General features: G+C 55.2%; 1 protein-coding gene across 1 annotated transcript in view; it reads right to left on the bottom strand.

The window, feature by feature from the left end:
* Positions 1 to 10,885: 10,885 nt before the first annotated feature.
* C12H20orf204 (chromosome 12 C20orf204 homolog) overlaps positions 10,886 to 14,055 on the bottom strand; it is a 13,274-nt gene continuing 10,104 nt past the window's right edge. Inside the window, exons 4-5 of the mRNA XM_034787586.1 lie at positions 13,239 to 13,391; positions 10,886 to 11,684 (exon numbers count right to left, since the gene is read on the bottom strand). Coding sequence (XP_034643477.1) covers positions 11,535 to 11,684; positions 13,239 to 13,391 — 303 coding nt within the window. The 3' untranslated portion in view covers positions 10,886 to 11,534. The remainder of the gene's footprint in view (positions 11,685 to 13,238; positions 13,392 to 14,055) is intronic.

The following is a 14,055-nucleotide window of genomic DNA, read 5'->3' as shown; positions in this document are numbered from 1 at the left end:
GCACAAAGCAAAAACTTGGCCCCAGAGAGAGCTGGAAACAGGACAGTACGAGATTAAACATCCCTTGGGGCGTGCAGAGGGGATTGCCCCATCGCTGCAAGGGGAATCCCATACCTATTACCTGCCCCATGACTGTGAAAAGTTACGGGGGAGGAGACAAAAATGTCAGAAAAAAGACACCGCTGCAGGGTTCGTTTAGATCATTTCAGAACAAAATGCGTCAATTTTTTGACTCGAAACGACCTTCTGTTTAGGAATGTCCTTTACTTTTATCTTTTTTTAAATTAAAAATGTAAAAAACCCACTCAAACTCTACATGAAACGCTTTGTTCAGCCTGCAATGGGGTTTTTTTCAACTTTTTGAGTCACCAAAAACTTTGGAAACACTTTGTGGCTGTTGTTTTAAATTGCCAGCGAACTGAAAAAGCCGTTATCGGCTCAGGTCTATTTACGACATCCATTTTCAGTGGCACCATGAATGAACACTGTGCCACTCTGGAGACCCAGCCACCCACTCCCCAGAAAGGGACAGGAGTAGGAATAGCTTAGGCATTGGAGAAATTGTTATCCAGCAGATCATGTACCCCCGCCTCCTCTCCCAGTCTGGTGCCTGCCTCCAGGCGAGCAGGCGTCCCGGGAGCAGCCCACAGGGAATTTGGTGGGACAGGAGAGATGGGGGTTGGAGCTGCAGAGACATTGGCATCACTTGATTTCTGTAGCAGCTGCTTGGGCTGGAATCCCCTCTCTGGGGGGCGGTTGGGAAGGGCTGGTCCCTTGAAAGGAGCATCCCCCACTGAGGACATCCCAGAGCAGGCACGCCGGGGAGGCCCTCATGCTTTGTGGCACTCAATCTGCTTGGCAGATGGCAGGACTATTTGTTGTCGTGCAGGAGCCTGGAAACCCGGCAGCAGGACCAGAGAAAGCGGGAGGTTCTTCCCCACCCAGGGAGCCTCTTTATTATTGTTTAGCCTCAGGTTTTCCATGTATTTCTTGCTCAAGGGCTCAGAGCGCTGCCTAAAGCCCGGCATGGAGCTAGCAGACAGCATGAGCGTCTCCAGGCAGCTCTACTCAGACACCTCCCTCCTGAGCTGCAGCCCGCACCAGAGACAGCCAGACGCCCTGACGTTGCTCTGCCGAGGCACCGCCATGCGGGCCTCCGGGAACCCTGCTATTCTAGTCCGGCCTGGAGCCGTGAAGAGCACGTATCAGCGGGGTGGGGCTGGTGGGGATGGACAAATGTCCTCCAGGATTTACATTCTGGCCCCTCACGTTGTGGATATCCACAGCTGCATTGGATGGGGACAGTCTGTGTCTTCCCATTGTTATCCACACCTGGGGGTTCCTGCCCCCAGAGAAATCCTCTCCTCCAGCTGGAGCCAGGGAGGGCCTGGGGATGGGCGCGTCGCAGGGCTCTCCAAAAGCAACCGCTCTCCAAAGGATTGCGCCGTAAAATATTAACCAGAGCCCCTAGCGTTTATCACACTGTAAATCTGGGCTTTCAACAACTTTATGACGCTGCGCAGAGACAGGGAGAGAACAACACACTGTTCCCATTGTCATACACAGACTTAACATGCCAGGCCAATTCCCTTCTCCCTCAGTGCCCCTCGCTCCAGCTGGCCGGAGGGGGGTGGTGCAGGAGCCCACGTTCCAGGTCTGGAACACCCACAGGTGCTCTGGAACTACAGGTACAAGTGCCAAGGTCAAGTCAACCAGCCTTCCTTCGGAGGCGGACAAAAGGAGCATTGTGTGGTTTACTCCGGGAAGGTCTTTTGAGTGAGACTTTGAAACCAAGAGTCTGCCCCGTATGCAAATGCGCCTCCAAGGGTGTGTGCGCTCAGCCAAACCTCCACCCCAGAGGCAGCTGCATTTTGGTGGGGCAGAGTCCATGGCAATTGTGAAGCCCTTGGGATGAACAGCGCCGTAGAAGTGTGAAAGATGTTATTAAATTGCATCCTTGGAGGAGGAAATGCTGCAGCGCCGATCCGAGGGGGTCCCTAGCGTGTCACTGGACATGGGCAGATACAGGATCAGCTGGTCTGGACGCCATCAGACCCCAAACTCAAACCGCACCTCTTTGGCCATTAGAAACAGTTGTCTTAACTGCTGCTGTCACTCTCCCTCCCCTGCTCCAACACCCTCATGTTCTCCAGCTCCAGGAGCCCCTGAGCTGCCCTGAGATGGACTCGTGGTGTTTTTGAGTCTCCAGGAATGGGTCCATAACACGATGGCCAGGTTTGTGCTCTTCCCAGCCTGACCCCGGTCTAAGCGTTTTGGGGACTAGCCATGCTGCTTGGGTCGTCTCTGCTCTAACCCTCTGGCAGTCCATCCATCAACGGTGCTGGGCTAGCACCCCAGGGCTCTCCAGAGGGAACAGATCACTGGACTTCTCCAGACTGGGGCACCTCACCCCAGAGCTCTCACTCAATCTAGCCAGGCCTGTATTTAGCAACATGGATTGGACGGCCCCCTTGAAATCTGTCCCCAATCCCCTTGGGAGCTGTGACTTCCCAGGCTGAGATGCCATGACCAACCCAACCACTCCCTGCACTACCCCGGTTAGGAGAAGGGATCTGGGATAAATCCTCTGGAGCATCCGCGGGCAGTAGCTACACCATACTGGTCCCACCCCACTGTCGCTGCTTCCCTGGTGCAGCCGAAGGACGCTGTAATGAGTGATAATTACACAAGAGCCCCAGAGAAGGAAGTTTAGATTCAGAGGTTATCAAGTGCATGGAGCATATCTGTGATGGCTGTTAAATGGACCTCTGCAACACACATGCACCTCCACGCACCCCATCACATGCCCGCAGACACACGATGGCCACACACCTGGACACAAACAGGTGCTCTGACACGTGCACGGAACAGAAAAGACACGGTGGCATGGGCATGGACCCAAACAGGTACCACTGCTCACTCCTGCCTGCACACAGACATATAGAAAAACACACTTAGGGCAATCCCAGACATTCCCCCCCACACACACCCTTTCCCCCACACATGCATTTGCTTTTCACACTCAACAGCGAGCAGGCAGAGACTGCACAATCCTCCAAAGCGCCAATGCCCCAGAGCTGGGCACCATTCTGGGTGCCAACCAACCGCCTGGCACTGCGAGGGGGAGCAGCGAGGGGCTGCAAGGAGCCATCCGGGGGGGCTGGGATTGGGGCCACTTGCGGGGAGCCCCAGCCGCAGGGCAGGGAGTGTGCGCCCTCAAGGAAATGTGCTCACTCCCGCACTTGGCCTTGCCTGCCGGCTATTTTTATTTTCCTTTTCAGGCCAGTTTCCTTTTTCCGGCTGTTTTGCTACAATTCCACCATCGCTCCAACCTCCCTTTTCCCCTCCCTCCCTTTAGCATTTTCCTTCCTTTCCATTCACTCATCCCTCCCTGATGGTCCATAACGCTCCGCCTGCCTGGTGCTGGTTCTGACGCCCCCTCTCCCCCCCCGGCTTGCTTCAGTCTTCACCCAGCCCCGCACACCCTGCTCCCAGCCAGCAGGGGATGGCGTAGCCGCAGCCGCGTGGCTTTTGGGAGCAGTGAGAGGACCGGACTGGAGAGGGGCAGGGGTTTGGTGGTGGTTATTAACTGGTCTATCCCACAATCGTTTTAAAGCCTTAGTCGCTGGTGGTTCCGTGGTCTTAGGTAGCCACTGGAAGGAGACCTGCTCCCATGCACCCAGGGCCAGTGCGTTCCACACCTCGCTTCCCACGTCCGTGTAACTGCCCTGGCCTCTGTCACGTTCCCCCTTGATAACGCAGCAGCTGCTGCTCCCACCCTACTGCCCCATCGGTCTGCGGCTATCCTAGGTCTCTGAGGCAGGGCCTGAGCCGGGACGTCCAAGGGGCACCCATGTGCCTGAATCCGAGTTCAGGCCCGTCTAGGCAAAGCAAGGCCTGGCCTGCACTTTCCAGGCCAGGCAGCAGCCTGGGAGTTTCACGGCTGCTCCATGTGGCCTAGAGAATGGCCCAGTCTGCCCAGTCGTTGCTCTGCTTTCTCTGAGATTGTGCTGCCAGCTGGGGGGGACTTTGCTCCATGGCTCCCGCGAAGAACCGAGCCAGATGTTCGGACAACGCAAGTCACAACTCGGAACCCGTCCCGCTGGGAGCTGGCAGGCGGAGGCCCCCCGGCCGCGTCTGGACTCCCCGTAGAAGGTGGCGGGCTGTGTCCAGAGCGCGAATATCTCTCAGAGACTGGTGGGATGTGTGTGAAGGGAATGTGCTACCGTCCCCCGTGCGTACAACCCCATAGCAACCACTCCCCCTCTGCCAGGCCCTAGGCGACTCGTCTGCCCCCGCAGCCCAAACGACAGACACTCACACCAAGGGCCTGCCGGTCCCACCAGCCCGAGCAGCGTCTCAGGCCTGGCCCTGCCTGCGAGCTGCAATGCCCGGGGCAGCACTGGCTAACGCTGCAAAGCACCTCACCTAAAAGAGCTCCCGCAGGGCAGCCTTGAGCACACGCATCACTGGGCTGCCTCGCAATCCCTTGGCTTTTCCACTGGCTCTGCAGCAGAGACGGGGACAGCGCGGGCGCCCGGGGCACACTAAGCAGCGCACATCATCCCACCCTCAGCCGACCACTGCTGAGAACAAACAGGGAAAACATTACCTCTGGGGGGCCTGCATGAATCATGCTTCCCCTGGTGCACTGGAAAGGCTGATGGTAGAGACTGGGGGCGATTGAGGAGGGGGCGTTCCCCCTCCCCCTCCCCCCGATATTGTTATAAAAGCTGGATGCAAACTGGCAAAATCTTTGCTATTTTAGGACTCTCAAGGGGATGGTTGCTGGGGGGCGGGGTAGCTGGCCCCCCCTCCATTTAACAATTAAAATGCTCTCTGTATTTGATCTTTTGTTTAGGGAAAGAAGCCCAAACCCAAACAACGTTTTCAATGCAAAGCCCCCTGCAGAGCTGATAGAATGAGCATCAGCAAAACAAGCCGGCGTTTGTTCTCTGCACAAGCTACTGGCTCTCGGGAGCCCAGCAGCGAACTCTGCCCACCCCTGCCACCTCCCAGCTGACTTTGCTGGGCTGGAGGGGGGCGCAGGGTGAAGCGCTGCTCCCCGCTGAGATGCCAGGCCTGCCTGGGGGAACGTACAGGAGGGAGCTGTGCTGCTGAAGGGGGCTCTGGGAGTTACAGGGAGGGGCATGGGATCCCTGCATGGGATTCGCACACCCTTGGGCATAAACTTCACCCCAGCTCCAGGACCCACGCGTCTGACACCCTTGCACAGGCTGCAGCTGCCACCAGGCGGGAACCCCAGACTGTGAGGAAAGGAGACGGGCCCAGCCACCATAGACCAGGACAGGGAAAGCGCAGGCAGGCAGAAGGGGCACAGTATGAGGAGCGGTGCTGGAGACAGAGGGAGCTAGTTTGGTGAGACACCTGGCAATCAGGACCGCAAACCATTCGCCAGGCTGCTGCTGGCCAACAGTGGCTGCTCGGCCAGTAAAGATCTCTTTCCTCCCACTGTGCCGCAGCACTTCCTGCTAATGACACTGGGCCGGGGTGGGGAAGGGGCAACTCAGCAGTGCTGCCTCTCATGATTTTAATCACATGCCTGGTGATAACTGATTTTCCTTAAAGCCCCAGCTCCTGGAGGCAGGTGATTGTGGGCAACACTCAGCTTTCTCTCTCTTTTTTTTTTTTAAAGTCAATTTCTAGCCATTGCCTGCAAACGTGAGCCGAGGGCGCCCTAAGGGCTCAGGAACCAGAAGGCAAAGCGAAAAGGAGCCCCCATTTTTTTAGATCTCGTGATGTTTAAGCCTTTCTGGGGCTGGGCTCAGGCTTTCAGAAGGCTCCCATTGACGATGCCCCTCCGATTGGTGCAGAGACCCTTCCTCTCCGGTTACAACGGCGCGGCAGCCTGTAGCCAGCGAAACAAGGAAGCGCTGGGTCTTGCTGGGGACTGAGCAAGTGAAGGCATGACGGGCCCAAGAGGAAACCTCCGTCCCCCTCTCTGGTGAATTCGCACTGACTTCACTCCGAGCGATTTCCCCCAACCAAGAACATAAGAGGGGGTTGGGGTGGCAGGCCGGGATCCTCCCGAGGAATCCGAGTTCCACCCTCCAGCAATGCTATGGGCAGCCCCACACAGTGGCCGCCAGCCACGCTGCGTGGCATAGCTACGTGGGTCAAAGCCCAGTGTCCCTGGCTGCTTGGCTCCACAGTCTTTCCAGGATGTCTCTAGCACAGCCCTCTCCTGCCATCTAGCGTCTTGCAAACGCCCGGGCCGGGTTCTATGCTCCACCCCCGATGTTGGCTTACATTTGCTCTCTGGCTGAGACCGGCCCAGGGCCTTGGCTGGGCTCGGGTCTCAAGCCCGTGCGCTCTTTGATGGACGGGCGCCCTGCAGAGGATGCGGATGGACCACGACCGTCCCCCGGCTGATGCAGAGCCAGACTCTGGATGCCAATCTCCTGCCTTGCTCCATGCGCAGGCCTGGCCCCAGTGCAACGGCTGCAGAAAGCCCCCAGCGGCGAGCGGCCTGGGAAGGAGAGTGACCAGCTGGATTAAGAGAAGCCAGTTCTGCCCTCCCCTGCCCCCGCGCTAGCTCACCAGCGTCAGTGGCGCTGAACAGGCTCAGCTGGGGGCAGCGTTTGGCCCCGGGTGCTGGGAGCTGGACTCGGGCCTCGGGAGGAAAAGTCCTCTCGCAGAGGGGCTGCGAGCACTTTGCAAACAGTGAGGTGGGCTCAGCCCAGCAGGAAGGAGAAGCTCTCGGGGGCACAGGCCAGGTCCTTCTGTGCTTGTACGGCACCCAGCCCACGTGGGATCCTGAGCAGGGCCTCCAGGCACTCCCTGCCCCTGAGTATTAAATAAAGAGTGATTATCCCCATTTCACAGTTAGGAAAACCCAGGCAGGGAGCGAGGCAGGAATTTGCCCAGGGTTACAAAGAAGGCCAGTGTCAGAGTTGAGGGGAGATGCCTTCCGGCCCTGTTCACTGCTTTAACCACTAGCCCATGCTCTCCCCGCTTGCTGGGGGCAGGGAAAGTGCATAGGAGGGAGATCGCCATCTCTTGGGGGAGGTGTCATAAGGAGGAGCCCCTCCCCCAACAGTTAGTTTGGGGACTAACCTTAGCCACTGAGGCAGCTCCTCTCCAGCTGGCCCCACTCACCTGCTCCCTGCTGAAGCTGCTCAGTGCACTGACCGCAGGGCCCTCAGGATCAGGCCCAGAGGGGCTAGCTGGAGCCACCGCCATCGTGTTATCACACATTCCCCGGGTGCATTGGCGGTGACTGGGGGCAGGAGAGGGCAGAAGCCAAGCCTGCCGCGCCATTAACCCTCTAGCAGCAGTGCCAGCCGCACCGCTCCGGGGCCGCTTTGTTGGGTCGATGACGAGCAGCCCCGTGGGGTCCCTGGGCCGCTCGTGGCTGTTGCTCCGGTGTGGGCTGGCTCGAGAGGATAGTCACAGCCCTTGCCTGAGCCTGCCTCCCTCGCTTGGGCAGGGCGGTGTCCCGGAACAAGGGAGGCTGGCTCCGTTCCAAACGGACGGGCAGCAGCATGCTGGCAATGGACCACCCAGCCCTAGGTGCTGCTTCTCTGACCTGCCACCTCTCCAGGAACAACCCAGGGGGCTCCACGTTTATTCACCCCATCCGGTTCCTAACAGGCTGGCTCAGGGTACAAGCCATCCTTGCTAGAAGAAACCCAGCAGAATCATTTGCATGTCTACAGTTCCCTCGGAGGCAGACTGGGAGAGGTTCATTTAAAACCGATCAAGGGATTTTTTTCACCCGGGGTATAACTAGCCTGCGGACTCCCCTGCCACAAGATAGCACTGACGCCAGATGCCTAGCAGGGTTCAGACCAGGACTGGGCATTGATAGGGAAAGGACAGTAGGACTAAAAACCACCCAGGGTTTTGAAAGGGATCTAAACCTTCATGCTTCCGCGCATGAGCCAGACTCTAACTAACCGGGGTCACGAGGAAACATGCCCCATGGGTAGGTTTTCCCATTCCTGCCTGCTGCCGTGTTCTTTGCACCTTGCTCTGAAGCACCTGGTTCCGGCCAGAGTCAGAGAGAGGTACCAGCCTAGATTGGCCCCTGCTCCAAGTTCATATGACAAGTCCTGCGATTAGCATCATACCTGCTTTACAGCACGAGAAACTAAGCTTGACCGGCTGGGTGACTTGCCCAAGGCCAGCCAGCTGCAGAGTCAGGAACAGAACCCAGCAGAGTGATTCCACCCAGCCCTCTGTTTTACCCACTAAGCCAGACTGTCACCATTACTCTAGGAACTCCACTGTCGGCAGCAGTTAGGTTGTGTCAGCAGGGACAGGTGTGGGAGGTGTGAGAGGCATGGGATGCGGCTTGCTCTCCCGTAGCCATGGTGGCTCTGGAGTGGGGGGCTCATGGGCCTGTCAGGCACACAGAGAGCACATGCCACTTCTCTGAACGCAGTGCCACTCACCTCTCCCTCATCATCCAGGAGTTCAAACGAAGGCCGGGAGCCAGGAGATCTGGCTTCTCTTCCTGGGCCTGCTACCAACTCTACGAGCGACCTTGGGCACGTCACTTCGGGGACATCTACACTGCAAAAAACATCCTGCAGCAGCTAGTCTCCGAGCTCACGCGATGGTGCTAAAAATAGCTGTGTAGATGTTCCCACTGGGGCTCTGAAACCTGGGGAGTTGGGGGCTTGCAGACCTTGCGCTCCAGCCCAAGCGGGAACACCTGCACGGCTACATTTAGTGCCTTAGCGTTAGCCTGCGTCTGTAGGCTCGGGCTCTGAAACCCGCTGCTGCAGGGTTCTGTTGGGTGTTTTTTGCAGTGTAAACGTACCCTGGTCTCTCTGCGCCTCGGTTCCCCATCTGTACTCCAGGGATAACAGCACTTCTCTGCTCCCAGGGGTATTGTGCGGGTAAACTCCTTTATGCCTGCGAGACACTGTAGTGAAGCAGAGCCATAGATGTACCTACACAGGTCGTTGCAAAGGGTTACTGTTGCAGCAGAGGGAGCGTACCCGCAAGACAGCACCACAGAACAACTGGGAGTTGCACGGGATACTCCGATGAGTCTGCACCATCTCCTTCAGCCAGCAGAGGGAATTCTAGTTTAGTGATAAAATCTGGTCCCCAGACTGAAGAGCCGTTGACTGTATTTTTGCTGCAAGGAAGGGAAAGGATGGTAGTAAGATGTGACTGCAGCTCGGGTAGGCCAGACCTGGGCTAGCTTTAAATCAACTGGCCTGGCTAAAAATAGCAGCCAAGGCATAGAGGCCCAGACTTCCACTCCAGCTGTACAAGCTCTAGAAGAGAGGGGGGAGTTCGTGTTTTCTAGATAAAATATCCAGAATCAGTAAGGGAAGAAGTTTTATTTTCAAGCTTCTGAGAAGCTGCAAACACGGGGGCGTTCACACCCAAGAATTTAAAGCAGGCAGAATGTGTTGGTACGAGAAAAATTGTTATTCATGAAACAAACTATCCCCTCTCCCACCATCTGGGGGGTTTTAATTCTCACCATTATGGCATTTCAACATTGGATACACTGGGGATTTATGTATTTCCCAAGCTCATGGATTTGAAGGATTTTTGCCAAGGTTTTGTTTTGGTGCGTGGAAAACGCGCTCCTTTCCGATGCTGCTCCTTCGGGGAGGCTCATGTTTAAATGCCAGGCAGCCAGTAAGTAAAAGGATGTTTCTTTACGATCTCTGCTCACCACCTATGACATTCACTTGTCTGCACGAGGCTGGTTCTCGAAGAGCTGCGGGGGCTCAGTGAATCTCAGACCAGCTCCCTCTGAGCTCATACTCACCACTGGTGTAAGAGGGCCCACTGACTGCAATGGAGTGGCACTCCCTAACTCCAGCAGAGAACTTGGCCCTTGGTGTTGTGTTTCTGACCAAGTAGATACCTTGACCAACAGCCACGATGCAGAGTACAGCAATGGCATTGTCCCATGAAGAGCAGAGAGAAGGAGATTCATAGATTCCAAGGCCAGAAAGAACTACTGTGATCAAACACTTTTTACTCCACCAGCCATGGCCACAGAGGGATTTGAACCGCTGCCCTCTAGAATCGCAAGCAGGAGCCGAGTCCCAATGCCACCTCATATAGATACAAGACTTTGCTCAGCAGCCACTGGCTAGGGTGTCCCTGAATGTCCTAATGCACCACTCAGCATGAATCCACAGCAAGTCGTGTCCTCTGGTGAAGCTAATGGGAGCAGCTCTGCCTCCAGGGCTGGAGCCCTACCAGCAACAACTGATTAAAGGGCGAGCTCTGGTGCCTCTCTTCTAGAAGCAGGGGATTTGTTTTGCTGGTAGGAAGAGGACAGTAGTTACAACAGCATAAATGACGAGCAACTAAAGGCTGGTTTTACGTCTAGGCAGCACAGCCTTCCCCTTAGCACCACGAGGCAACATCAGTTCAGCCCTGACCCAGAGGGAAGAGCACCACTTCCTGAGTCACCAACCCCACTTCCTACAGCGCTTTGGCTTTCCCTTGTCCACTTGCAAGTGTCCATCACAAAGAATGATGGGAAGAGAAACCCGGCCCCGAGAGGCGATACAAGTGGTTCTCAATTGTCTATTCTTCCTGGTTTTTCCAGGAGATGGCAGCAGCTGTAGAAAGTCCATTTCATTCTCCGCACCAGCCTGTTGAGCGCAGGTTGGAAGAACGAGGGAGAGAGAGCTAGTTCAAACCCATGGAATGTCAGGGGGATCTAAGATTTCCTAGACTACTTGCCATGATTGCTACCATGCCCAGCCTTTCCTGAAGCAGCAACCCTTCAGGAGCTAGATGGCTTTCTTCCCAGCATCTTCCGGGCTATGAAGCCAATATTGCATGTCAATGAACATCCCCGGGAAAGCAGCAGACATCATCTCAGGTGGTGCAGTTGTAACCCACACACCTCCTGGGTGTGGTGCTCTGTCCCATCGAGTGGTACTGAGACCACTTAAAGAGAGAGATCAAATGAGTCTACTCTACAGGGAGATGGCCTTTAGCTCATGCGGTAGGGCTCACGTAGTTAAGCTCCACAGGTCCCAGATTCAATCCCACCCACCAACAACAGGTCTGTCAGTGTTACACAGTGTGAGAGAATTCCTAGCAGACAAGAAGCATTTTCATAATCCAGGAGCCTCTTGTTACCCTATTACCCCCTTCTTTCACTGCCTGCTCACTGCCCTGTCCTTCCAAATTCCTAACATACAGACCCGCCGGAGCCAAGGCCCCCGCTGTGGAAATGTCCAACAAAGTTTTATTCAGCACAAAGGAGCAAATTCTGTTGATGCCACTCAGCTGATTTCAGGGCTGAATCTGACCCTCAGTATTTGCTACCTGGAACAGTAGCAGAGCGGGCCATGAGCACAAGAGACGTCCCTCTCCAGTCCCCACAGAGAAGGATGGGATACAATGGAAAGCCTGCCCCAGCACCGCCTGCTTCACCCAATGGCAGAACCAAGAAATCAGAAGGCAAGGAGTTTCCAGGAAATCAGTGTTGCTTACTGGCTAGTACGGAGGTGGTGGTACAATCCCAGGTACTCAGCACCCATGGGGAGAGCACCATACACTGCTTCCTACTGACCCTATGTGTCCCAGTCCTTTGAGTGGAGAGAGAACAGCTTCTCCCAGCAGGTGACCAAGTTTTCCACTGTTCGCGCTATCACCTTCAGCTGCTTTCTCCTGTTGCCCTGGCCTCTGTGTCGCGGTTTCTCTGTAGCTGTTGACAGACTCTTCTGTTAGCATGCAAAGAAAGAAAAACAGTCACAGCAATGAAAACCATGGCCTAGATACAGACGCCGAACAGGACAGAGACCAGTTCAGAGCTGTTCGTACCCCAGGAGCATGTGGGGAAAAGCAGTGGGGAGGGGGATAGCACTGGAAAATGAGGGTCCCCAAGCATGCATGTAACCCACTGGCGAGGGTGTGGGACCTGTAACACACACTTCCCAGGGGGTTGCGAGCGCTCTGCTGGATACCTGGACACTCACGCGCATGTGCACATCTGGCCGTACAGGAGAGAAGCCACCTGTGAGGTGTGGGGTTGTACCATCAAGTATCACTCTCCAGAGAGGGTGGGTGTGTTCCAACCTGGTGGAACGTCCCAAGGCAAAACTTCCAACCGGGGGGATAGGGCATGGAGGTGTTTCTCCTATATATTTATATATATTTCAACAACAGCCTAGAATCCTCATAAATAATCCCAGCGTTGGATATTGGCTAATTAATGCAGACCACACACATCTAGTATGGAGGAAAGTCACCTGGTAAGTGGAGGAGACACAAGATCTGTTCCCAAGAGGACTTGAAATGGTTCCCTCCCCCAGGTATCAGTCTCCATTCATAGGCGCTCCGATCGATTGGCTATTCAGACCAGTCAGCCACATTCCCCAATGAGACGACACTAAATAAATTAGTTACTCTGACAAATTGGGTGGAGGAGGGGGCGGAGCCGGGGATTTCCTGAGATTGTGCCAGGTAACCTGAGCTCATCCGCAGAGTCTTGCACAAGGGCATCAAACATCCGAATGGATTCCCTCAGCTTGGGCTTTCCCCCGCGACTCTCCCAGGTGAAGAGTATCCGTTAATGAACCCAGCACTAGTGCCAGATAGGGAGAGGGTGGCTATCAGCTTGGGGTTTCCCCAGGGTTCTCCCGCAGGGAATTCATTTCAGACAACAGAACAGCTCAGTGACAGTTCGAAGGCATCATTTCTGGCAGGGGCGGCTCCAGGCACCAGCGCACCAAGTGCGTGCCTGGGGCAGGAAGCCGCGGGGGTTGGCCTGCTGGTCCCTGTAGGGCGGCAGTCAGGCTGCCTTTGACAGCATGCCTGCGGGAGGTCCGCCGGTCCCGCGGCAATTCGGCGGTGGGTACGCCAAAAGCACGGGACTGGCGGACCTCCCGCAGGCATGCCACCAAAGGCTGTCTGACTGCCATGCTTGGGGCGGCAAAAGACATAGAGCCACCCCTGATTTCTGGGGAGACCCTGGATCTTGCCCCAGGCCTGCATGTGCTGCCCAACAAAGACAAGGTGGGTGAAGTAATATCTTTGATTGGACCAACGTCTGGTGGTGAAAGAGATATGCTTTTGCGCTTGTACAGACCTGAAGAAGAGCTCAAAAACGTGACTCTTTCACCACCAGAAGTTGGTCCCATAAAAGACATTACCTCACCCACCTTGTCTCTCTAATATCCTGGGACCAACAAGGTTACAACATTTAAACTTAATGAATGGCTGCTATTTTTTGCACTGTGCCAGCTGCATGGCAGAAGAGAAAAGCAAGCTCTGACCTTGTGGATTTTCTTGCAGTTCTGTTTGGTCACAGACTCCGTGTTGCTGACCACCTGCATCACAGCCACCACTTCAGGATTCCTCCAGTGGCCTCTGACCATGTTCCTGAGAGACATGCTCATGGTGGAGATAGACAGCAGGATTTTCTGCTCCTGAACAAAGAAAGATGCAAAATCCAGATGTGCAGAGCCAACTCAAGCAGAAAACTCTATGGTTAAGTAGAGGAGCCAGTGGTAGCTTAAGACAACCTCGGGGTCCCAGCGTCTTAGATCACTGGAGTAAATAGTGCCCTAAAATATAGTCGTCGCCCAACCATGCCAAAAAAAAATCCCTTCCCCCACTCTGTACCGTAATGCCCGCTAGAATACAGCTTAGGGCAGCTGTTCTGCTGACCGCTGGGGGAACAAGGCATGAGGCTGTGGCCACAGGCAGTGTCACCGTGCAAGTGATACAAGTGTTACCTGCTGCCCATCCACCTGCACCGCCACGTTAGCGCTGCTGCCGTCCAGCAGGCTCCCCTCCACCCCAGCTGCTAAAGAGACCTGCAGCCTTTCCCTCAAAGGGCAGGTCATGGGCACATCCATTTCCCTTTTTAGATGACCCCCCCCCACACACACACACACACTTCCCCTTGTTTGAATACAAAAGGAGAAGCCCTCAGTTATTAGCTACACAAAAGCTGCGGGGCAGAGCAAACAGCAAAATCCTCAGGTGTTATTAAATTAAATATATTATTATTATTATTATTATTATTAACATCTGAGGATTTTGCTGTTTGCTCTGAGTTCCTGCCCCACAGCTTTTGTGTAGCTAATA

The sequence above is a fragment of the Trachemys scripta genome, chromosome 12 (assembly GCF_013100865.1).
Source record: "Trachemys scripta elegans isolate TJP31775 chromosome 12, CAS_Tse_1.0, whole genome shotgun sequence".
NCBI lineage: Eukaryota > Metazoa > Chordata > Testudines > Emydidae > Trachemys > Trachemys scripta.
The sequence above is the reverse complement of the archived record's forward strand: the minus strand, read 5'-3'. Positions and strand labels throughout refer to the sequence as shown.